The 24844-nt window shown below is 36.4% G+C and overlaps 5 protein-coding genes across 10 annotated transcripts in view; 2 read left to right on the plus strand and 3 right to left on the minus strand.

Moving 5' to 3' along the window:
* The window catches only part of LOC116844463 (5'-3' exoribonuclease 2 homolog), a 37777-nt gene extending 37458 nt beyond the window's left edge, over positions 1-319 (minus strand). Inside the window, exon 1 of the mRNA XM_032815978.1 lies at positions 101-319. Within this exon, the coding sequence (XP_032671869.1) occupies positions 101-175 (75 nt within the window). The 5' untranslated portion in view covers positions 176-319. The remainder of the gene's footprint in view (positions 1-100) is intronic.
* Positions 320-4014: 3695 nt separating this feature from the next.
* Positions 4015-7723, minus strand: LOC116844431 (CCR4-NOT transcription complex subunit 10). The gene is made up of 10 exons (XM_032815933.1): positions 7274-7723; positions 6858-7186; positions 6599-6705; positions 6299-6450; positions 5856-6055; positions 5278-5569; positions 4807-5157; positions 4499-4608; positions 4345-4423; positions 4015-4194 (listed from the first exon to the last, which is right to left on the minus strand). Exons 1-10 carry the CDS (start codon positions 7680-7682, stop codon positions 4139-4141), a joined length of 2085 nt encoding a protein of 694 aa, XP_032671824.1. The 5' UTR covers positions 7683-7723; the 3' UTR covers positions 4015-4138.
* Positions 7724-8051: 328 nt separating this feature from the next.
* LOC116844432 (GATA zinc finger domain-containing protein 8-like) lies at positions 8052-9450 on the plus strand. Of its 3 annotated transcripts, none has more exons than XM_032815934.1 (3): positions 8052-8191; positions 8310-8414; positions 8523-9450. In XM_032815934.1, exons 2-3 carry the CDS (start codon positions 8310-8312, stop codon positions 9297-9299), a joined length of 882 nt encoding a protein of 293 aa, XP_032671825.1. In that variant the 5' UTR covers positions 8052-8191; the 3' UTR covers positions 9300-9450. The 3 variants fall into 3 exon arrangements, with proteins under 3 accessions (XP_032671825.1, XP_032671827.1, XP_032671826.1); XM_032815936.1 differs by having other exon boundaries at positions 8316-8414; XM_032815935.1 differs by lacking the exon at positions 8052-8191 and having other exon boundaries at positions 8271-8414.
* A 2326-nt stretch (positions 9451-11776) lies between these two features.
* LOC116844460 lies at positions 11777-24657 on the plus strand. Its single transcript, XM_032815976.1, has 11 exons — positions 11777-12040; positions 12289-12786; positions 13033-13428; positions 13743-15016; positions 17341-17411; positions 18366-19572; positions 20186-20563; positions 20716-20893; positions 20962-21437; positions 21691-21763; positions 22269-24657. The coding sequence occupies exons 1-11, from the start codon at positions 11990-11992 to the stop codon at positions 22596-22598; spliced, it is 4932 nt and encodes a 1643-aa protein (XP_032671867.1). The 5' UTR covers positions 11777-11989; the 3' UTR covers positions 22599-24657.
* Positions 15478-16930, minus strand: LOC116844347 (TP53-regulated inhibitor of apoptosis 1-like). Of its 4 annotated transcripts, none has more exons than XM_032815760.1 (4): positions 16760-16913; positions 16499-16606; positions 16219-16400; positions 15478-16085 (listed from the first exon to the last, which is right to left on the minus strand). In XM_032815760.1, exons 3-4 carry the CDS (start codon positions 16351-16353, stop codon positions 15999-16001), a joined length of 222 nt encoding a protein of 73 aa, XP_032671651.1. In that variant the 5' UTR covers positions 16354-16400; positions 16499-16606; positions 16760-16913; the 3' UTR covers positions 15478-15998. The 4 variants fall into 4 exon arrangements, with proteins under 4 accessions (XP_032671651.1, XP_032671652.1, XP_032671648.1 ...); XM_032815761.1 differs by lacking the exon at positions 16760-16913 and adding an exon at positions 16713-16755; XM_032815757.1 differs by lacking the exon at positions 16219-16400 and having other exon boundaries at positions 16440-16606; positions 16760-16930.
* Positions 24658-24844: the final 187 nt, after the last annotated feature.

A 24844-nucleotide genomic window follows, 5' to 3' on the forward strand; every position in this document is an offset into this window, starting at 1 on the left:
CTTTGGAAAAACCAAATTTTAAAAAATACAACAGGCATATAACTTGATATTGATTTATATTGATATAAAATAAATATATATAAAAATTAACCTAACGTACCTTCTGCTCGATGCATTCGACAATTACGGAAGGGTATTTTCGACTTAACCATCGAAAAAATGCTGGTACACCCATCTCGTCGTTAAATTTGATTTAACAAAAGTTTACAAAAATTTCTAATTGTTTCACACGATATATATATTTTATCATATAAATATAATAATAATACACCACCATGAACATGTAGCAAAGTAAGCAAGCATAAGAGCAACTCAGGGTCGCCACGTTCTAGAAGTGTCATACCCTAGTTTGGGCTGCGTTCAGAACTGCGTTCCAAAATTCTACTCGATGGGTAGAGTACATTTAATTGACTAATTGGGCGCATTCAGTAGAAAAAGCGCTCAGTGAGCAATCAACGATTATTGGTTCTTGCTATTAGATCCCTAAATCTAGACCAATTACATTGACAAATTACTCAACTGTTGTGCAACTGTTGAGTCTGTTGAATGCAGCCATTGTTATAAAGAAGTCCTAGTTATCTTTGTTCTTATTGGTCAATGAAATGCTACTCTACCCGTCGAGTAGAGTTTTAGAACGCAGCCCAGGGAGTCGATTATTTATCTCGAAATGGAGTGAAAATTACAAAAGTGAACAAATTTACTAGAATATTGTCTCTTCATTGGTTAATGCCTAGGGAATTTGCTCACTTTTGTAATTTTCACTTTGTTTCGAGATAAACAATCGATTCCCAGATTCTTTATCCAGGGTGCGTTCAGATTCTTCATTCGGGTACACTCTATTACTAGAAACACTATAGTATATGTTACATATGCTATAGCACTTCTAGTAATAGAATACACCCGGGTGTGGAATCTGAACACAGCCCAGAGGGCCGATTGTGTATTTCGAAACGAAGTGAAAATTACAAAAGTGAGCAAATTCACTAGGCATTGACCAATAAAGTTACAAATATTCTAGTAAATTTACTCGTCATTTTCACCCCATTTTGAGATACATAATCGATCCCTAGCTGCACTATATTACTAGAAACACTATGGCCGGTATTCATAGTCAGATCTTATATTTAAGACCATCTTGAGTTTATCTTCAGATGATGTACGGATCATTTCATTGGCTACGGAGTATCTAAAGATGAACTTAAGCAGTCTTAAATATAAGACCCGATTATGAATACCGGCCTATAGTATGACCGATATTCATAGTCGGATTTTATATTTAAGATCATCTAAAATTCATCTTTAGATGGTCTACGGATGATTTCACTGGTTACAAAACATCTAAAGATAAACTTAAGACGGTCTTAAATATAAGATCCGGCTATGAATACCGGCCTATATGTTACATAGGCCGCGTTCCGTTTCACGTATATGCGCGCATTTATCTACAGTTCACTTTACGTATACTGTAGGGAATGCGCGCATAATGTGTAAAACGGAACGCAACCATACTATAGCACTTCTAGTATTAAGACCCTTGCACAATGCCAGGCTACAGGTAATAGAAATAGGTATTAGCCAATAGAAACAGGGAATAGAAACAATTGACCAATCCGAATTCCTATTTCCTGTTGCCTGGCATTGTGCAAGGGCCTTTATGGCTCCTGCACACAGGACGCGGTAATGCTTGCCGCGCGGCGGAAGTTCGCGTGATAGCCAATCAATATGCTGCTTTCCGTAATAACCTTCTAGCTCTTACGGAAAAGCAACATATTAATTAGCTGTCGCGCGAACTTCCGCCGTGCGGCAAGCATTACCGCGTCCTGTGTGCAGGAGCCATTAGAGTGCACCCGGGTAGGGAATTTGAACGCAGCCCTAGAGAGGACACCGATTGGACACAACCAATCGATGCAAAGAATTCTGGAATCTAAAGTGTCATTTTGCACTAATTTTAAAGACACTATAGGTTTGTTTTGTTTGCTTTTTTTGTATTTGCTATTTCTGCTCTTTCTCTTCGACATTCAAATATATAATTGTTTCACTTCAATGGTAGAAAATGTTAAGGAGTCTAGTAAAACGAGTATGTACACGCACCGACGTTAATGCCGTCCGAATATCCGTGTGACTCGCACACGATAACGCGTCACTCATACACTGCTGCGTGTAGATGAGTCATGAGCAGCACGGAGTGGCGGAGGGAGCTAGCGGTATACGATCGTCGGACGCTTGGAGAATAGTGGTGGGAGTCGCGGCGATCTTCCATCCTCTATCGCAAACGTAAGAACGAGAGAAATAGCATTATAAGACGTCTGGACAGAAATGCCGTCCTAAAATACGTGTGACACACACTAAGAAAACGCTTGACTCACACTATCTCGTCTATACGTAAGCAATACGCGGTGTCCCGACGACTGTTTCGCTCGCTCGAACGTTCATGCATTTTTCATTGTTAGCAAGGAAATTACTGTAATGTAAAAATCTTGGGGAAAGGTTTTTAGGAGGCTTTGACAAATGCTTCTTAATTGCTACTCTTGAAAAAAAAATAAATATTAGATTTATTTTAATATAGAATTCTGAACCAACATAGAATATGTTGCAACAATATAACGTTTGTGTAGGTTGTCGATCGAAGAAGAGTATTTTTAATTTTATTGTTGCATAAACACGCGAGATATAATTATTTCATATTTTATGCGTTCGAGTATCGTTCCATCGTTATAAAATTTGGTGACTCTAAAAAGGGCCGATTTTTGCGCCTGTTTCAAATAATTATTGTTCCTTATTACTATGGATACAAAAATGCGACCCGTTTCTACTATTGACTATCGACCTCAACTGCTTCGACACAAAAATCGGCCCTTCTCAGGGCCACCAAATTTTATAACGATGGAACGATACTCGAACGCATAAAATATGAAATAATTATATCTCGCGTGTTTATGCAACAATAAAATTAAAAATACTCTTCTTCGATCGACAACCTACACAAACGTTATATTGTTGCAACATATTCTATGTTGGTTCAGAATTCTATATTAAAATAAATCTAATATTTATTTTTTTTTCAAGAGTAGCTATTAAGAAGCATTTGTCAAAGCCTCCTAAAAACCTTTCCCCAAGATTTTTACATTACAGTAATTTCCTTGCTAACAATGAAAAATGCATGAACGTTCGAGCGAGCGAAACAGTCGTCGGGACACCGCGTATTGCTCACGTATAGACGAGACAGTGTGAGTCAAGCGTTTTCTTAGTGTGTGTCACACGTATTTTAGGACGGCATTTCTGTCCAGACGTCTTATAATGCTATTTCTCTCGTTCTTACGTTTGCGATAGAGGATGGAAGATCGCCGCGACTCCCACCACTATTCTCCAAGCGTCCGACGATCGTATACCGCTAGCTCCCTCCGCCACTCCGTGCTGCTCATGACTCATCTACACGCAGCAGTGTATGAGTGACGCGTTATCGTGTGCGAGTCACACGGATATTCGGACGGCATTAACGCCGGTGCGTGTACACTAGAGTGACGTTTCCAACGATTTTGTTGGATACCTGTTATCTCAGAAAATATCTTAGATATTGTGTAGCTAATAAAATAACTTTGTGTAACAGTGTTCTTTTTGCTAGAAAATAGCTAATATATTCTTCAGAAATTTTCTATATTATATTGTAAACGTCATATTTCTTATTATTTTGATAAAAAAAAATGGTTAATTTTTAATGAAAGAGAAAGAAAACGAGAAATAACTACGTTATTCTCGTTCGAAATATATAAATTTTATTGTTATATAAAATTTATTCGTTCTTGTTATATGATCGCATTTATAGATATTTAGATTTATGTTGTATGATACAAACCCATTTTAATAAATTCTCCATAAACAAAAAAAACTTTTATATAAAAATAAATAGACAATTTTTTATATCTTGAAAACGACTTTACCTAGAACAAAATTATACTGACTTAGAAACCATTATATGCTAAGGACATTTTTATCACAATTAACTCTCATTTGGAATATTTTCTGCTATGATCATTTGTTTCAGAAATAATAACAGGAATTGAAATAAAGAGTATCCTGCATATACTAATTGAAAAAATATAAAAGTTTTGTCTTTTAAAGTCAATTTAAATCTCGATCCTTAACGACATTGTAGACAGTGTTGCTTTATTATCGATTTGGAGACGTCTGCACGACCTAAAATATACAAAGTATTTTATAATTACCTTAATTACATAAAATATACTTATATTCGATATAATAAATAAGTGTAATAATATCTTTGAAATACCTCATTCTATAGGTAACAATTATTAACTAACATTAATGTAACAAAACAGACGTTACCTAATTGCAACTCTATGTACAAAGCCAGCATTATTATTTGTATCGGTACATCACAATCTTGTGGTTTTGATATCCATATCTGGAATAAAAAATGTCTTGTATTACTATGTTACATTAAGAAATGAATTAAATCAGTTTTAAAAAACACACTCACCTGTTTTAAAGTTTCTCCAGATTTGTCTAGTTCGCCACGTATAGCGTAAGCCACAGCTAAGTTGTAACGTAACACAGCAACACCGGTAGAAATTGTTGTAGGATACCATGCTGTAATTTCAAGGAATTGATTTTTAAGTATTCTATTTTGTGTTTGAATTTGTATCAGTAAAACATTATTAGAAAAAATATCATAAAAACAAGATAAATGTACTTATCTCTGAACAATTAAGAATTATGAGAATACTATATACATGCTAGTCATAAAGAGAATCATATTAAATAAAAAAAATTATTTTCTAAGCTTACTTTTTATAGGCTTTGCAACAACTTCCTCTGCTTTGTCTTTATCTTTCTCGGAAACTTCTGGCATGGTCGTGAATGTATTTAAATCTTGAAGATTTTCCGGTTTGAGGTATTCGAGAGCCTCACTGATCTTATCCATGAATATCAGGCTTTCAGCAGCATATAAATTGCCTAACATTCTATACGCACCCGGCAGTTTATTAAAGCTCAATAGTGCTTTTGCATGCTCAAGGGCAAGCGTATAATCTCCAAGGCACAAGGAAACATATGCGCTAGCGGCCAACACGCTGATTTTTAAATTGAAAGATTCAATAGCCGTGGCTTGAGACATTGGCGTTGTATTATGTTGCACACCTAAAAGTATTTATATAAAATACAAATTATTACAAATTGTAAAGTCACGTGCAATAGTGTTTGTGTCATAAAATGTATACCTAAATTTATGTCTTAAAATTTATGTTTTAAAATTTATACCTAAATTGTGGCCAGGTGTTAATGATAGTGATACTGTCTGTGAATTTGTAGTAGTTGTCGTTGGTACATTTGACTCATTATTATTTGGCAGCAAAAATAACGCATTTTTCAAACACAAGGACCCGAATTCCAACATTGGCTGTGGGATCGCGTAGGATAAGCCTTCAGAATGATAATTGACCTTTTCCGAAAGAGACGTGGCTAATATGATCTTTCTGTAAATACCAGAACCCACGACTTTCTGCACCAAATCCTCACGTCGTCGTAACATCTTAAAATCGACTTCATTTGACTGGAAATTATAAATAACTTATTATTAATAATTATTACATTAAAAGCAACATATATGATTTTATTGTGCAAATTTATCTTCGTTTGAATGTCAAGATAAATGAAGAAAGATATTATAAACAATTCACTTTTTACTTTTAATATAAAACATAGATATAATAAGTCCGTAGTCGAAACTAAAATTTCTTACTTATGCAGATTAGTAACGTAAAATTGGGAGAAAAATTAGTAATTAATAAGCCACGGCTATTGAATTAGTAATATCAATTATATCAATTGTAACTTACGTGTTTGTGACAATAAATACAACATTCTGCCATTCTGAGCCATAGCTTAGGATTATTGTGAAACCTCTGCGCCGCTTCCGTAAAACAATCAAAGGCTTTTGATGCTTGACCAGCATGTAATAACGATACTCCTAAACTGTACATCAGCTCGTAGTGTTTGTTACTACCAAGTGTGTACAAAGGTTGAGAAGATAAGGCATCTATATAAAATGTTTTTTTTAATATTAGCATACACAATAATTAAATTAGATAAAGCATCTATATAAAATGTTTTTTTTAATATTAGCATACACAATAAAGCAAATATATATACTCGAAAATAGAAAAATAATTAATCATATTAAAGTCATTAAAAGTGCTTATATCTAAAAAATTCCATGATTCCAATGCATTCCATAATTGAATATAAACCCAAGTGAGTCGAAATGAAACCAGATAATTACCAGTATCTTTAACTTGTACACTTTCTACTGCGCATTTATTTTCGTGAAGAGCTTTTCGCAGGTAGAAACAAGCCAAATTTGGCTTATCCATCGCGAAATGCAAACATGCCATATTATTATAATATAAAACGGCCAAAGACTCCCCACACGACCTGCAAATCATACATTAATACAATATATTTTAGAAATACTGAAACAGGAAGTAATTTTATCTATTTGAAATATAACATTTATGTAACAGATATAAGTATTTTCAATTTAAACTTATTTATTTATATCTAATTTACGCGCACGACATACTTAAAATCTAAGTTTTCTGTAGTCGCAGAATTTAATAATTTCATTGCCTTTTTATGATTTCCTCGCAAATATTCCAGATTAGCTTTCAAAAAAATTGTTGATGTGTTCTGGAAACAACAATAAAGTAATAAAATTTTCATGAGTTTTCTATAGTCACACATTAAAATAAACTAATTTAAATAATATAATACATCAATAATGCTGTAGTAACTGATCTTATTTTGTAAACTGTAATTATTGTAATTAATAATAATATTACCACCACTGGTGTACCCAGTGAAACTAATGTCTTCCATTCTTTTTTACAGAGTTTTAATTGATGGGTCAGAAGATATATCCTTGCTTTATATTTCAAGAGTTTTATCTTGAATGCATCTGTTGCTGAATCACTGACACCTTTCTTTTGTTCTTTCTGATCCTTTACAGATTTCATCACACCATCTTTGTCAACAGATGATATCTTGGAATTATCAGTAGATACAAACTGGCTCTCTATATAATTTAGTATTGAAAGAGCTGTATCTGGTTGTTCTGTTATTATATATAATTCAATTAATAACAAACAAACTTTGTGTGCTAAAGTCTCTTCTGCAAATAATAAGCATATATGAATACATATCAAAATAAATAAAAGAAAAATATTGTACATATGTGATTGTCAATCATTATACACACCCATTGGTTCGATGAAAGCAAAGAGTCTATTCATAATTTGAATTGCTGCATTATACTGTCTGGTATGATATAACAGCACAGCTTGATTGTATCTCATGACACACTTTTCGACATCATCGATAGCCTCACTAGAGTCTGCCGTTGATATTTGGCCACATATAGCATTCAAGCTCTTTCGCATCAACTCAGTTTTTTTCAAATCGCTCTTATAATATTCTACGACAACTTTGTTGTGTGTAACTTTAAGATCCGTAGGCCTGAGGCTTTCTAGCTTGTTTAAATGCGACAAGCATGATGCGTAGGAACCTTTCTGAAAGTCTGACAGTGCATTTTGTGCCAAAGTACGTTCTTGTTCAGTTATAACGGAGACTGCACTGTCTTTAACTTGTGTTTCTGGAATTTCACTCATAATGATACGATAATATATAATAATTACTTTTTATTATACGATTATTTAATTATTAAATAATTGCAAATTCTTATAGATTCTCATTTTCGTATTCCTTGGTATTTAAAGTTAGGTTATGTCAGGTTAGGTTATGTACCAACAATCTAGGCAGGGGCGATATTGAGGTTAGAGACAAGGGAGGTCTGCAATAACGATAAACAGTAATGAGAGATTGGGAACAAGAGAAAATAAAATGTTTTAAATGGAAAAAGTTAAAAAAGTGTTACAAAAGTTTATGAATAATAAAGTTCATTAGATTATAATAAGTGCTTAATATATATTTTAAAATATTATATGTATTATTAACATGAATATTAACAAAAAAAATAGAAAATTATATGGATGCTACGAAACGTTCGCTACTAATCTAAACACGAGTTTACCAACCAACCAGAGGTCAATGATGTTGCTTGTTTCCTCTCCAGAATTGTCGGACGATTTTGAACAGTGATTAAAATTAACTGTCTCAGGTATAAAGGCATTAAATGTAATAATTCATAAATATTTTTTGATAACTCGTAACAGCGAATATACACGTCGACGAAGTTATCTCCTTGTAAAATACTACCTAATCACGATTATTATAAGATGCAGAAGTTTTGCCCGCTGTGCATGAAGAATGGTGTGAAAAGTAAAGTGAAAGCATTTCAAATCAACCTAGACGAAGCAGTATGGAGCTGTGAAAGAATTGATGTAAATACTAATTTTTTCTAGATCTTCACTTGTATAATTAATAATTAATATTAATATAAGAATATAAATATTCTTATATTTGTGCTTACAATTTTGCTTATGTTTCAGTGTATCTGGCCTTTAGGCTATCAGAATCTGAAATACTTTCAAAGATCAGCAATGACATGTAATTGGGATGAATACGTCAATGAAGAATCTACACCTACACTATCAGAACTTTCGCTTTATACACCACCTATGACTCCTAGAGAAGAGGCTCTTGAATACTTGGCAAATTCTGCAATGGAAGATAAATCTAGTGAATCTATTAGTTCAAAGAGAGAAAGTACAGACTGTAATAAGTCATCTGAGATGGCAGATAATAAGTTTACAAAGGAAAAGAATATAAGTAGGAATGCTAATAAGCAAATGCCTGAAATTACAAATATTGAGAAAGTTCACATTGATATTAAGAAGTTTTTTCAACATAAGCATCTTAATAATGAAAAAATGCAAAAGCACTTATATGAAACTTCTATAGTAAATACTAAAGCAGATTCTAGTGTTCAGTTTGCTACCACTGAAGGCAGTGATTTTAATTTGCATACACAATGCAAAACTGAAAAAGAACAGAATAAAAGTGACAATGTACAAGCAAATAAAGCAATAACTTGTTTAAATGCAAATACTAATATAAATATATCATCAACATCTACAAATTTGGAAGTCAATGTGAACATTTTGAATAACTCAAATACAACAAATAATCATACAGCAAATGATACACTAGATACTGTAAATTCCAATGACTTAAATCTAGATGAAATGTTGGACATTATTTTGAATGATAGAAGTAATAATAGCCAAGAAATAGATCATGATTGGCTAGATTTAATAAAAATCTAATTCATAGAATTTTATTCAAGATAGTTTATATTTTTTGCTATTTGATGCCATTGCATATCCGAAGTATAAATATGGCTGCGGATAACAACCATGTTCCTTTTGTATTTTTCTAATGAAAAATTTTTTTAATAAAATATATGAAGTGATAATAGTTCAGTAAGATGTAAATATATATGGCAATTTGTTTTATTTACACTTATTTGTATTTTTTATTGTTACTAACACGATAATTATCTAATAAAAGAGAATAGAAAAAATGTTTTTATTTACCAAAATCCACTATCAACAGTTTATGCGAATAATATCAATGTAATGCATTGCGATCTGCAATTTGAATATAGTGCATTTAAAAACGCGCGTAGTCTTCCAATGACTAATGGCTCTCGCAGCCAGCGCAATTTGCGACGCGACACGCGATATGCGATGCGCGATATCCAATGAGCGTACAGCTTTTCCGGAATACTAATACGCTCATTGGATATCGCTCGTCGCATATCGTGTGTCGCGTCGCGCATCTCACTGGGGTGCTATTCCGTTACCGCGGTTCCGATAGTTGTCGGATCAGTAGGTGTCGTTGCGCAGTTTTTCCACGGTATAAAAAAGCTGCGCAACGACGCCTACCGATTCGACAACTGTCGGTATGCGGGAACGGAATAGTACCCCTGGTTGCGAGAGCCATAAGAGTTTGTCCACAACCTTGCTTTAATCTTTAAGTCGTAATAAATTGACCAACCACAGTCGATTATTTTAAAAATAATCAACTGTGGTTGGTCAATTTCTTACGATTTAAGGCTGAGTTCCCAATGAGCGCGTCACGTGTCGCGTCGTTTGCCTGCGTCACGAGTTAACCAATCAAATCGTTCCATTGGAACAAGTGTGTCGTACGTCGCACGCGTATCATCCCAATTAGAGGATTTGATTGGTTAACTCGTGACGCAGCAGACGACGCGACCCATGACGCGCTCAGTGGGAACTCAGCCTTATTTTAGTATCGGTCTAGTGACACGCTAGTAATACACCAATTAAAACGCAGCATTCCTAGCATGCCACTGGAACTTATAGCGTGTTCGATTGGTCCTGGGTTAATCGCTCCGAGAGCAATTAATGACGTCATAAGTCTCTACTAGCCAATTATAAAGCTTATAAGTACTTGTTCGACCAATAAACGTAGGCTGAATAATCCAGAGTAGGTTAACCCAGAACCAGTCGAACATGCTATTATTACATCCAGTAAGAAAACAGGAGTATAATACTGATCAAGAGCTATTGAGAGAGAAGACACCACTAACAACTGTAACGTCTGCTGATGTTTTCTCTCTCGATCGGACGACGTGCGAAAAAGATGCAACATCGAAATGTCTCCCACCACTTCCCCTACGTGTCTTCTTCGCTTCTCTCGCGTTGTACGTAAGACGTACAGTACGCCCTCCGTATATGCCTGTTGTCGCTTTCGACTATTTGACAGACGTATACGGGCTCGCCGAGAGACACCATACTTGCCTCTGAGCCCGTATCAGACTATAAATTAGGATTGAGATTAAATTGAAATTTAGCCAATCAGAGCAAAATTCACTAAGCTTAAGTTTGGTGAACTTTGCTCTGATTGGTCAATTTTCAATTTAATCTCAATCTTAATCCGTAGTCTGATACGGACTTGAGTGTACACAGATTCAATCGGAACTAGCCCAATTTTCGCTCGGCTAAAAACCGATCTAGCCCAATTTGCGATCGGTCGCTAAAAAGACATTTTTACTCGCAAAATTGCTTGCCAAGTAGCCCAAATCGAGAAAAATAGCCCAATCTGATACCCTTGACTTGACTGGATCGGGACTAAGTCCCGATTTACAATAGGTGTAGTAAGCTTTAAGCCGTAAGAAATTTATCAATCACAATTGATTATTTCTCTATAATTCCTATCTCTATCTCTAGGTTCTCTGTTTGTCAACCAATAAACATATCCGAAAAGCTTGTCGTACGACACATGTAATATCAGTCTTAGTACAAACCCATGCAGCGGAATAGCGGAGCGCGAAACGAGAGCGGAACCAATCACGCGCGTTCCACAGTTTTCGCTCATGATTGCTTCCACTCATGATTGGTTCTGCTCTAGTCCCACGCTCCGCTATTCCGCTGCATAGATTTGCATCCTGGGGCTATGTTACGAAATTCACTGTTAATACTGAAATTCTATAATATACGTAACATAAACTATAGATTTTCAGTACTGGCAGTGCATTTCGGAACGCAGCCATCGTACAGGAAGAAGTTTGACGTCATCATCACCCGGCTCAAGGACCCGTGTGATTTTTCCATCCTCCTAGGCTGCGTTCCAAAATTCTACTCGACGAGTAGCATTTAATTGACCAATAAGAGCAAAGCTAACTAGAATTTCTTTATCATGATTGGACAATTAAATGTACTCTACCCGTCGGTAGAGTTTTGAAATGTAGCCCTGGTATTCTTTATTCAATGATCGGACGTGACATCATATATTTGCGTTCTAAACTTTACTAGAAAGTTTTTAGATACATGGGTGATGGTTTTTAAGAATAGCGCGTCGGCGGTAAAGTTGTAAGGTTAGGATCGAGTGTTTGTATTTGGAATACACAATTTACTGAGATTTTATAATTGTCCGATTATAAGCAAACACTTTCTTGATACTTTTAGAAGAAAAATCGATAGCAAAGAAAATGGATTTTCTAGAATATCCTGATATTGTCGCTGAAGTTAAGGGTGCTATGGTAAGAAACTTTGGTTGCTTTTCATATAGTCTTGCACAATTGATTGTAATTAATAGTACAAATTTTTATTTGTAATTAATAATAAAAAGAGGAGACTTCCCGTGATCCGTAACCTCACAATACAATTAAACTAACGGCATCTTCTCTGCCACGTGTAATGCTGATATTTAATTAATAAATTCTTGATCCCAAACTCGATGAAAATACATGAATGTGTTGATTAAGATTGTCTTGTTTTTCCTCACCAGACACCAGGTAAACTGAAATTGACTGATCAGCATCTAATTTTTAAGAGTCAGAAAACTGGTAAGGTAGAGCAAATCTCTGCTTCAGACATGGAAATGGTAAACTATCAGAAATTTATTGGCACCTGGGGATTACGTATCTTCTTAAAAAATGGCACTCTGCATCGCTTCAGAGGTTTCAAAGAAGCCGACCAAGAAAAGATAGCAAAATTCTTTTCTGTAAATTACAAAAAGGAAACTTTAGAGAAAGAACTGAGTTTGAAGGGTTGGAATTGGGGCACTGCTAAGTTCACAGGTTCTGTCTTGAGTTTTGACGTTGGTCATCATACCGCTTTTGAAATACCTTTGTATGATGTCTCACAGTGTAACACAGGAAAGAATGAGGTAACTTTGGAGTTCCATCAGAATGACGATGCTCCAGTTAGTTTGATGGAAATGAGATTTCATATTCCTGTTAGTGACAGTGCAGATCAAGATCCTGTAGAAGCGTTTCATCAACAGGTAAGATAAGATCTATAAATTTACAAAATAAATGAATTATATATATATATATATATATATATATATATATATATATATATATATAAAATTCGTTTATTTTACACACACACATATATATATATATACATACATATATAATATTTCTGAAACATACATGTGTGTAAAGAAAAAAATATATCTACATATAAAATAAAAGTTAAATAAAAGTCCATTGAAAAAAACTAATTTATTTGTTGATTATAACAGGTGATGGAGAAGGCCTCTGTAATCAGTGTGAGCGGTGACGCAATCGCCATATTTAAGGAAATTTATTGTTTGACACCACGCGGTCGTTACGACATCAAAATCTTCCAGACCTTTTTTCAGCTTCACGGAAAGACATTTGATTATAAAATCCCTATGTCAGCTGTTTTAAGACTTTTCCTGCTACCTCATAAGGACAATCGGCAGATGTATTTCGTCGTAAGCTTAGATCCTCCTATAAAGCAAGGTCAAACACGGTATCATTATCTGGTGCTGCTATTTAAGCAAGAGGAAGAAACCTTCATTGAATTGCCGTTTACTGAAAAAGAACTGAAAGAGAAGTATGAGGACAAATTGACTAAGGAGTTGGCAGGACCGACGTACGAGGTGCTCGGCAAGGTTCATAGACTTACCTTATTATCTTTAGATCATTATTCGAATATTGTGAGAGAAAGAGAACCAGTCGCGATTGTTATTACTATTATTAAATTATGTGAGAATAATGATGTCTGACAGTATCAATGTACGTTTCGCAATATTGGGCACATGCTTTGATATTGTCAGATATTATCACCCATAGTTCAATATTCGCACCAACAACCGCGACTGGCTCTCATTTTCTATCTTTCCCTCACTTGATTGTATATCTAAGAACCATGTTTAAATAGTTCATTGCTTGAACTTTGTTCATAAACCACTCGTTTGCATTATAGGTCATGAAAGTGATCATTAACCGCAAGCTGACCGGGCCCGGACACTTCACAGGTCACACCGGAACTCCTGCGATTGGCTGCTCATTCAAAGCCGCTGCTGGCTACCTGTATCCGTTGGAGCGTGGCTTCATTTATGTGCACAAACCGCCGATACACATACGTTTCGAGGAAATCGCGTCAGTGAATTTTGCCCGCGGCGGTGGCTCCACCAGATCATTCGATTTCGAGATTGAACTCACGAGCGGAGTAGTGCACACGTTCAGCAGTATCGAGAAGGAGGAGTACGGCAAGCTGTTCGACTTCATCACGCTGAAAAAGCTGCGCGTTAAAAACCGTGGCAAGAGCGATAAGCTCAATTATGATCAGGACTTCGGCGACAGCGACCAGGAGGATGAACCGGACGCTTACCTGGCGCGTGTGAAAGCGGAGGCGCAGGAACGGGACGGCGAAGAGAATCAAGATTCTGAGGAAGGGTCGACCGACGAAGACTTTAATCCAAATCAAGACGAAAGCGACGTTGCTGAAGAATACGACAGCAATCCCCGCAGTTCTGAGAGTGGTGAAGACTCGGACGCGTCTGCGGCTAGTCACAAGGAGAAGAAGGAGAAGAAGGAGAAAAAAGAGAAGAAGTCCAAATCGGCGAAGACGGTGTCGGAGAAACCGCGTAAGCCGCGAAAGCCAAAGAAGGAGAAGGACGCGAACAAGCCCAAGAGGCCGCCGACGGCGTTTATGTTGTGGCTGAACAGTGCGCGCGAGAGCATCAAGGCGGATAACCCGGGCATTGCCGTGACGGAGATCGCGAAGAAGGGCGGCGAGATGTGGCGGGAGCTGAAAGACAAGTCGGAATGGGAGGCCAAAGCGGTCAAGGCCAAAGAGGAATATGCGGTGTCGATGAAGGAGTACGAGGCAAGCGGAGGCAGCAAGTCAAAGGACAAGAAAGAGAAGGAACCGAAAAAGAAGAAGGAAACGAAAAGAGACTCATCCAGTAAGCTAATGAGTGGCAGCTCTTTTAAGAGCAAAGAATACATTAGTGACGACGGCAGCAGCAGCGACGAGAGCAAAAAGTCCGAGAAAAAACGCTCCGATGACGGGGACAGTGCGGACGAGAAAGAGAAAGAGAAAGAGAAAGAGAAGAAGAAGAAGAGCGAAAAGCGACCCGCGGAGGACAACAAAACAGCGAAGAAAAAACGCGATCAGTCGGACGACAGCGATGCGGAAATGCCGGTTGAGAGTACACCGCCCTCGTCCGACGCGGAGTCCAAAGACAGCGATTAACTTGGTTGTGCACCAGGAGGTGCGAGCGAACATTTTTTCTCCCGTTGCATGGCGGACGATGAGCTAAGTCTGCGCATCTTCATCATTACATTTCTTTCATTAGCGAACGAAGAACTTTTCTACTTATACGAATTTACACGGGAACACTTGAGCACACTATTATAAATGTTACGTTTGTAACGTTTGTTAATATTTTAAATATCATATTACGTTAATATAGATACATCAATATGAATGAAAGAGGAAGAGAGACAAAGCGCGAGAGACAGGCGTTTGTGTGTAATACGTTGAAATAGTCGATATCATAGCTTTTGATTGATCGTAACATGTTTTGGAACATTCTTTCGATTAATATATTTTTTCCAGCAAATGATTTACCACATAGTATTAAATGTTTTTTTTGTTTTTCGAACAAATGTATCTTAAAAAAATAATAGGTCAAAGGCAAAAATTGTCTCTATAAATTATATATAGAATATTTATTTCCATATATTACTATTATTTCATATATTATTTAGTACACTACATTCTGTTTTTACAAAAAATAACATGCTTTCTTTCGTACAATTTTGTCTCCAAGGTCGGAAAGAGTTGGGAGAATTCAATAAAAATTACAGACTATTTGAAGTATAAACAAGTTATTCTGCAAATAAGTTTTCTACAGCGTGTAAAATATAGCATGATTTCCGTCACGATACAATTTATAATTTTACTGTTACACAAGTACCATGTGTAAAATACTGCAAGATGTGTAAAACATATAGTTTAGACAACATAATTTTGGCAATGATAAGTACAAGATATGGAACTAGATAATAACTATAACAATAACTATTTATTACAATAATAATCATTTTATTTTCTAGTAAAAAATAACAAGGTATAAGCAAAATAATTGCTTTGTTGTTACTACCAGTGATTTTTAAATGACCCACACTGAATGCAAGCTTGAACGAGGCACATGTTGCGAGCATTTCTCTGTCAACTGTGTGGCTTCCTTTCTTTTTCAGTTTCTAAGTAGTTTGTCTCCACTTCTTTGAGCTCAATATGCTGCTCTTTCATAGCTTTCTAAAACACACAAATGGAAAATTACTGATATTGTATATTCATTTTTGCATTATATTATTTCATGATATTCTTTTCTTAAATAAGTAGTTTACAAAGAATATACTCTGCGAGAAGAGACTCTTGAAGGACTTACCGCTACACAATCTTTATAAACTTTAAGCAAAGAAGCACATATTGAATCGTTGGTGTCCCCTTTTAAAAACTTTTCAGAGAACCAACTATTGAAACAGGCATCGTACTTTTGTTTCAATTCACTGCAATCCTCCATGTTGCACTCTTTCTATCTTTTTCATACGTCATAAGCTCGCAGAGTACCTAAAGATACACAGCAAGATACAATTTTGCTTTAATTACCTTGATACATTGCTGATATACTTTGAATAATTGCGAGCATGTGTTGTCACTCGTATCACCTTTCAAGAATTTCTCGGAAAACCACGTGTGGAAACAAGAGTCATACTGTTGTTTCGCTTCGTTGCACGTCTCACCTATACTGTTCATGAATAAGTCTCGTTACCGCCCTGAAATCAATTCGCAATCCATCAGCTCCAGCTTATGATTCAACGTAGAAAATATACAAACTGTATTTTTTTTGCAAAACAACTACGAAAGGAATACTGTCCTAACCTAAAATCACGACCAAAGCTAAATCGCGTACGATTGCGAGTACTTACTTATGATACAGCGGCTAAGTGATGCAACAAAAATACTTGAAGTTAAGTCGAAGTAGAAATAAGCTGAGTAATCATACACGATGATGCAAACCGTAAGATATGCCGATCACATACGACAGACGAGATCGCGCTTTCCACGAAATGAGGTTATAAGACGCGCTATCCGCTATCAACTTGTGAAGAATTCACATGTTCTTTGTTGCGCAGCCAATCAGCGAGTCTGTCAGGCATTTTCGTGTGCAGTGACTTACCCTTTAATCTCTTCATTTTGCGTTGTATATCGGCTTTTAAGGCACAGTGTCCAGTGAAAATATAGCGAATTTTTCGAAAGATGTCAGATGTACGAACCGTCGAACCGCGCGAATAGCACCTGCTGATCGTTATCATTAATCACCGTCATAAAAACGACAGTGCTCGATGTGTCGTCACGCGATTTTAATTATTTAATCACGATACAACGGAAAACGTCGTGACTACGAATAAATATCGGACTTTGTTTGGATTCCAAGAACACTCGACTCAATGTTGTGGCACTCGCTGATAAGCTTCCAGCACGACGACAGCTTTTAGCTCCCGTCCAGTGGCTTTCCGGAACGATCAACGATGAGCAACAAACATAGTCCGGGTAGGATCACATTGGGGATGATAAAGGGTGAGTATGGACTAAGTATACATACGATATGTAAACTCGTTTGTTATACAACAATCTTTAAATAATATTCAGTAAAGGTAAATACATTTAAAAAGTGACTTCTCTCATTTTTATATTAATATCTTAGTACGTTATAAAAAATATCGTAAGGAAGGCAATTGAAAATGTGTGATTTTCAGCAAGAACGAGCAATTTCAGCAAGTGAAGGATGGCATTGGTTGTTGAGGTGTAACAAAATGAAATTTAATACTGTATCAATCTCTTTTATTTAGCTTCTATTTAAAAAGCCTTTATTTATATTTCTTATAAAATAGCTACATTGTCAGCAACCATTTTCATCTATTTCTGGCAATGTTTAAACTGCTTTCAACACTGAATCATGCAAATTACTTTGTCATATGTATTACATGAATATATAAAAAACATTTTGTTATTGTTGTTGAAAAAATCTTTAGCTTTACAAAATCAATAAATTTGTCTTATATTAAAATAACAGATTCTAAAAATATTAGCAAAGATTCCTGTGTAAGTTTTGAATTTAACTTATCTCATTAAAATAATTCTTTATAAATTTCACTATATATTTTGATTTAAAGGTTGTGTAGGAGCTGTTATTAATCTTTTCAAAACTTGCTTTTAGTATATATTGGAGGGTTCCTTTTTATTATCTTTACCCATTTGTTCTCATATTGTACTCACAGGAACTGACTCATATAAACATACTGTTTACAACAGTACAACTTATGCTATCTCAGAGACTTAAAATTTAAAATTTTATTTCACAATATCTTGAAAATCGATATTCTTATATTAGTTCTTTCTAGAAATCACTTTTAACCATCTTTTCTGCAATATATATTATTGGGAAGATAAAGTGTTCTCTGAATACTTACCTAATTTCTTATCACACATGATAAATCTTTTATTGACTGATTCTCTCTTTATCTTACAAAGGTAAGCCTATTACTACATCTGTGCCAGTAATCCATTACCGAGCCAATGATGATGAGCTGGAGGAATTATATCCAAGTTCATCAGACGATGAGAAACGTCTCACCCCAGAGTCCGACAAGGGAAGAATTCCATCAAGCCCTTCTAAGAGCAGTGACAATGGTCAAGGAATGGAGAACGAGTCGGGGAGACGTTCTGTCGATGGCAATTTATCGGAAGGTACTCCACCATCCTCAGATCCGTGGAAGATGCTATCGGAGATCAAGGGAAAGATCACAAAAACGTTCGAGGAAAAACTCTCCGAGATAAAGAGCGATAAAAAGCAGAAGAAGAAGAAACGAATCAACAAGGACAATTCTAGCATCAGCGATTCTGAGGATCTCGGCGATATCACGCCGACCGACGAAAATGTCAATGAGAAACAGGAGAAGGAGTCGGGTGGGGCTCGTCGTAAGAGTAATACCGCGAGATTCTTCTCCCAGGTGAGAACCGGCTTGAAAACCAAAAACTCTCAGGACGATAGTGTGGAGAGCGGTGTCGAAGCCGCAGAGTTTCCCGAGGATGTTCCTGAGGCACTTCTTCTCGAGTCCCAGGTTGATTTTAATACTGAGGACAAGAGGAGCGACACAACGAGCTATTTGTCCGGCCACTCAGATGATTACGTCCCGAATAAACGGGAAGTGAAATTCAGCGAGTTGCTCTCCCGTTTGAAGGATCACGTGCTACAGCAACTCACGAAGCAACTGACCGCACTGCTATTTTTCGTGTTAGCTTTCTGCTATCTTATTCCGTTGCCCGCGCACTTAGTTGGCTTTTCCATAGGAGTTTTCGCCACGCTGACGGTTTACAAGCTAGTGCAAAAAATCAAAGAGGTCTTAGCGACACCGTTGGAGGATGAGCCTGCGCACACAGTAATGCCGGTATTGGAGATACCGGCGGCAGAGGAGCACGCGGTCCAAGAAAGATACGAAGGATGGTTGAACGAACTGCCGTACACCTACGACCCTAATAACTATCACGTAGCGCGCACAAAATCAGTCTTCTTCAGTCTCGAAGGTGGTATGCTGCGCGTTATGGAGACCAGGATGAAAGTACCAAAGAGAACAGTGTGGGATGAGCCAAAGCGGAAGTACAAGTTTACCAAAAAACGCGTGTACAATCTCACCGGTGCAAAAGTGGAGCTGTTACCGGACGGGCTTATTCGAAGAAGGTAATGTGATATGAAATATATATTGATTTTAAATCAATTTTAAATTATATTAATTGGTTTATTGATATTTATTGAAATATATATTGATTTTTATGCACGAATATGTATTTATAATATATAAATTATATATATTCATAGTATATATTGATACTCGAAAAAAATAATTATGCATTATTAATTTTATATGTACATATGTGTACATATATTATGTATGTATACATAAAGACGACTCTTCTAATTTGACGACCTTAAATTAGTCGCGAGCAGCTTTTGTGAACAAAAGTTTGATAAAAAAGTTGCATAGTACTAATGAGATATTTAATACATTAATAAAAATTTCGCTATCTTGCTTTTTTACTGACGTTATAAAAATCATCTTGAGTTATTTAGAAAGAACATCTTGTATATTTTTATCCTATATAGATATATATTTCTTTTTTCTTACGAGTTGTAGCAGTAATACCAAGAAATAATTATTATGAAGTAATTGATTACATGTTGTAGTCAATTTTTCATAAATAATGCTTTTACTATTTTCTCCTTTACTTCCAAAATTTGCGTTTTGAATTATAAAACGGATTCTCTCTTTGAATAAAGTTATTTGTTTACGCAGGAGATGGAGCAAGAAATATCCAATTTGTATCACGATGGATCGCGGAGCATTGATAGACAGCACAATATTGAACGTTTCGGCGGATGGGCTTGAAAATGAAACTGAGGACGAGAAGAAGATTCTCCAGACGGAAGAAACCAATAAAGAAGGTGATGAAAGCACCTTAGAAGAAACAAAGAGTGAAGATGAAGATTCCAGATTAGAAGCTTTCAAGGACAACGAAGAAGAGGAGTTAAAAGTTGACGAAGACGAAGATGAAGACGACCTTTCGCAATCAAAATCCCTTAGAAGTATTTACGAGGATTGTCACGACGACGAGGAGATTACAAAATATAAGATGTATGTGTTTGCACGCGCCGATCGAGAAAAGGAAGACTGGTAAGACTTTTTCCAAAACGCTCTCTAAATCAGTTAAAACAAACACAAAAGAATCGTGTTAAATTAGCTTCTTCATTTTCGAAATTTGCAATTTATAAAGTTAAGACAGATTTAGAATATATCATTGCCGATTTCGGCGAATGGTTTCTCAGGTTTCGAAGATTGACATTAGCAGCGTCCATTTCGAACAAACGACACTCCACCTGCTCTGTAAACGATTCCATGACCTGCGGAAACTCAACTTTAGCGCAGTCGGATGTGGCAGAAGCGAAATTGCTCGACGTGTCTCCCGAAGTCAGCTACAACACGTATATGAGCAAGTACCTGGACGTAAGCGACGCCGCAATCGAATTAACTCGGGAATCCTTGTATCGCTGATCGAGCAATTGATCTTTCAGATGGACCCTGAGAGTTCTTCTAGAGAGAACGACGTTCTCTGGACGAATTGCCTTCTGGGACGACTGTTGTTTGACATGCACTGTTGCCCGGAAACGATCAATCTCATTCAGGACAAGATCCAGCGTAAGCTCTCCAACATAAAGCTTCCGTATTTCATGGAGAGTCTCCTGGTGTCGGAATTGGTGATCGGACAAGATGCTCCGACGATTCATAAGATTACCAAGCCGATGCTCGACGAACGCGGGCTATGGCTCGACTTGAATATCACCTATAAAGGGTATCTGACGATGACTGTAGAAACGAAGCTAAACCTGATGAAGCTGACGCGCGCGAACACCATTCCCGGTGACGTCGACGAAAAGTCGGTTCCCACTAGGTCACCGATGTTCGACAGCGACGTGGAAGATAGCCCGGAGACATCTACAGAAGACGAAGATGTCGGAAATATCGCGTCGTGCGACCACAAGGACGGCACGTAAGTCGATTCCTAAATCAAGTAACAATCGTTTCAATTCTCAGCTATTCTTCTCTTCTATTCAACCACGCGATTACGAAAATACGAAAATATATAATCAGAGAAATATAATCTTTCTATCAAAGAAAGACAAAAATATAGTCTTAAGATTATATAGACATGTATAATCAATGTTACATGAGGTTTCTGAATATGATCGATATAATAGCTCGTAAATGATACATGACAAACGATAGAATTCCGTGTATTACAGGCCGACACAATCCTCCGGCAAAAAATTCCTCAGCATGGTCGACAAGTTGACAGCCAACAAATATTTCCGACACGTAAGCGAGCAATTTACAACTTGATTAATTAATTAAGTACTCAATTTGATATTTATGTTGTGAAGAAATTGCGTTTAGCTTGCGAATTGGAATCGCTTTTGTGAATTTGTTTTCAATCGGAATACAACGCCAGCTAGGATTCTGTAATTCGTTATTGAAGTTAATGACAATTTCGTTATCGTTGCGCAGCTTTTGTATACCGTAGAAAAGCTGCGCAACGATAACGAAACTGTCATTAACTCCAATAACGAATAGTCTATCGATCCGACAATTGTCGATAAGTAGTTACGAAATAGGGCCCCAGGTAATTTTTTTCTTTGATGAAGTGAACTGAAATGTTCACGAATCGTTAAAAACAAATGCAGAAAATGCACAAGGCTTCCAATCTGAAAGCTAAATCCACCAAGTGTTTGATTTGTTATTACTGATATAATGGTGTAAGCGATTCAACAATGGCCTTAAGTTTTGTCGAACTGATTAATTAAACAAGACAACTATTCTATAGGCCACGGAATTGTCTTACATACGAAGAGCGATGGAGGGTGTCTCTAACATGGAGATTCGCTTTATGGTCAGCGTGTCTGGCATCGAGGGCTGCTTATCGGTGAACATCCCTCCGCCACCGTCTGATCGACTGTGGTACGGCTTCAAGTCAGTTCCGAAGATCGCTCTTACCGTGAAACCAGCTCTCGGCGAAAGGGCCGTCAACATCGTTTACGTGACCAAGTGGATTGAGACCAAGCTGCTCAGGGAATTCGAAAAACTAGTTGTCCTGCCAAATATGGACGATTTAGTCCTACCACTCTGCCCAAATTATCCGTTTGTTGCGACGTAAAAGTGAGATCGTCTTACGTCGGCGAAAAGTGTCTCCTCGTTTAACCTTTTTTTAGTTTTATACTTTCTATTCGTACTGACTTCATATATTCCTTTCTGTGATCATGTTTTTTATACGATCGTGTCAGGAGGTTGGAGAAATTTTTCTTTCCTAATACAACGATTTCATTAAGATTTTCGTGAAAGATATCCGCGAGAGATAAAAAAAATGAGGAGACTTTCGAACTTCGTGGACGAGAATGATGTAGCTCTAGCTATTTTTACACAATTTCTTAATGTTACCGTTATTACGTTGTTTACACACCGCCGAGTGCGTTCAACCTGTTACGTGTTACGCGGGTGTGTTGACAAAGAAAGAGAGGAGAAGAAAGATTGTGATATCGTCCGTTATAAGTTACATTACGGATATTATTTTTACATTTATAAAAATTAATGAAAGAAGGGGAGGGGAGATTAGACTCGCTACGAGTGAGTGTTGTTTTTAGAATATTACAAAAAAAATATAGTGAACGAAAGGGAGTAACAGAGATAGAGAGAGATGCATAGAGAGAAGTAAAATGATTTAATCAATGTTAAGTGCAAAACTTGCTGCAGATTGTTTAACTGTACAAGTGTAAATATTAGAAATCCGGTGCCAGCCGTCGCGTTATTCTAGAAGAAAAAGAGATACGTGTCGATGTTTGTGTGACCGTTTAATTAATTATTTAATCACGTGGCAGCTGATGAAGATGTATTTTGCTAATTTATTGTTAAAATACGGGTATTATCGAATGAATTACAATGAAATCAAACAATCGGCAAATTTGCCAAGTGATCGACGAAACTGTCGAAAAGTTGAGAATCATATGTATAATATGAAATAAAAACAACCACGAAGTAATAGAATCCTATTTTCGCTTTAGCAATTGATTTTGCAACTGCATTGGCCGAGCGAATATTGTGATTAACGATCGGCAAAGTGTGTAAAGGAGAAATATGCGTTGGTACGTTTTATTTGGAAAAATAAAACTCAACAGTCGCTTAAAATTAAAGTTTCGAGCAAACGCGAGCTAAGACATCAATTTTACGAATGAATCATTATAATACGAGAATGCAGAATCGTATTATGTTTACCACGTGCGAATTGTAATGATTAAACAATACGTAAATTTTTATTTCTCCATAAATAACTGTGTTGCTGGGTGTCCCAGCAGAAAGATTTACTCTCCGTCTCTGTTCGATCGGCCGCTGAATAAATGCTTCTGCTTGTTCTGCTAGTTTCTGCTTCGTTAATACTATTCAACGATATTAAGTTCAGCTTACATCTAGCGTGATATCGGTCGTGAATAATGGTAACGTTTGTTGCAACGACTCTCGAACGCTGTCGCAAATTCACCATAAAAGTTGCCTCAACTTCAACTCTTACGATCTACGACGTTTGCCTGACTTTAACAATAACGAATTAGATATTTTTTAAGAGTGCTTTGAAAATATCTATTTAACATCTATTTAAGGCGATTGATGATAATTCATAGACAACGTTTCTTTTCTTATGAGTGATATTACGATTGATGTAGATGGATCTTTAGACGGAAAAAAGCGTAGAAACGTTCATGGATGTATAATCGTATGTGTAAGAACGAGTATACGATTTGTATGTACTAGCCGGTTGCTTGATTTGTGGGCTGTGTCATTTTGTTTGATACTATAAAAGATATATGTGTGAACGTTGTGTATTTGCGTGTCTCAGGGAGATTCTAATATAGATGTAAATCCTAGAGTCACAACGTGATTTTGTTAGATAAAAACCACAATATTCTTAAACGTAAGGGGAACTTTTTATTATACAAGCGTAAGAAATTACGTTTTGAAAGGGCCGATTCATGAGTTCAACGACATTATATAATATATATAAAACTTATTGAAATATATAAAACAAATATATTTTGTAAAGATTTTTCAGACGATGTTTTACGTTCAAGATTTGGACCATCGTCGATCTCACGTTGTGGTTCTAGAATTCAAATACAAAGCTGTATATTGTAACGGTTTTTGCAGAAATAAATTATTGTAAATTGCCATTCGTTCCTTCGGAATTCTTTCTTGAGCGAATCGAGGAAATTCGTGTATCGAAATTGCTGTACGAATCGTGTCTCTTGTGCACGAGATACCTACCAATCAGCTCAAACTTAGCCTATTAAAATACCAAGCTTCACAGGTGATTACTTCTCTTTTACATATATACATTTCGTATGATAAAGAAATATG

This window comes from Odontomachus brunneus, unplaced genomic scaffold (assembly GCF_010583005.1).
Source record: "Odontomachus brunneus isolate Ranch 3 - 2012 unplaced genomic scaffold, Obru_v1 Obru_scaffold_041, whole genome shotgun sequence".
NCBI classification, from domain to species: Eukaryota; Metazoa; Arthropoda; class Insecta; order Hymenoptera; family Formicidae; genus Odontomachus; species Odontomachus brunneus.

What these genes read in the sequence shown, in the direction of transcription:
- LOC116844432 (XM_032815934.1), top strand. Translation starts at nt 8,310, where the DNA reads ATGCAGAAGTTTTGCCCGCTGTGCATGAAGAATGGTGTGAAAAGTAAA. An exon ending in GGAGCTGTGAAAGAATTGAT is followed by an intron (nt 8,415 to 8,522) that starts GTAAATACTAAT and finishes CTTATGTTTCAG; the next exon opens with TGTATCTGGCCTTTAGGCTA.
- LOC116844431 (XM_032815933.1), bottom strand. Translation starts at nt 7,682, where the DNA reads ATGAGTGAAATTCCAGAAACACAAGTTAAAGACAGTGCAGTCTCCGTT. An exon ending in TGTACAAGTTAAAGATACTG is followed by an intron (nt 6,056 to 6,298) that starts GTAATTATCTGG and finishes CATTTTATATAG; the next exon opens with ATGCCTTATCTTCTCAACCT. An exon ending in GTACATAGAGTTGCAATTAG is followed by an intron (nt 4,195 to 4,344) that starts GTAACGTCTGTT and finishes TGTATATTTTAG; the next exon opens with GTCGTGCAGACGTCTCCAAA.
- LOC116844460 (XM_032815976.1), top strand. Translation starts at nt 11,990, where the DNA reads ATGGATTTTCTAGAATATCCTGATATTGTCGCTGAAGTTAAGGGTGCT. An exon ending in CTGAAGTTAAGGGTGCTATG is followed by an intron (nt 12,041 to 12,288) that starts GTAAGAAACTTT and finishes TTTCCTCACCAG; the next exon opens with ACACCAGGTAAACTGAAATT. An exon ending in TGCGACCACAAGGACGGCAC is followed by an intron (nt 21,438 to 21,690) that starts GTAAGTCGATTC and finishes CGTGTATTACAG; the next exon opens with GCCGACACAATCCTCCGGCA.
- LOC116844347 (XM_032815757.1), bottom strand. Translation starts at nt 16,586, where the DNA reads ATGAACAGTATAGGTGAGACGTGCAACGAAGCGAAACAACAGTATGAC. An exon ending in TATATCAGCAATGTATCAAG is followed by an intron (nt 16,086 to 16,439) that starts GTAATTAAAGCA and finishes TGTGTGTTTTAG; the next exon opens with AAAGCTATGAAAGAGCAGCA.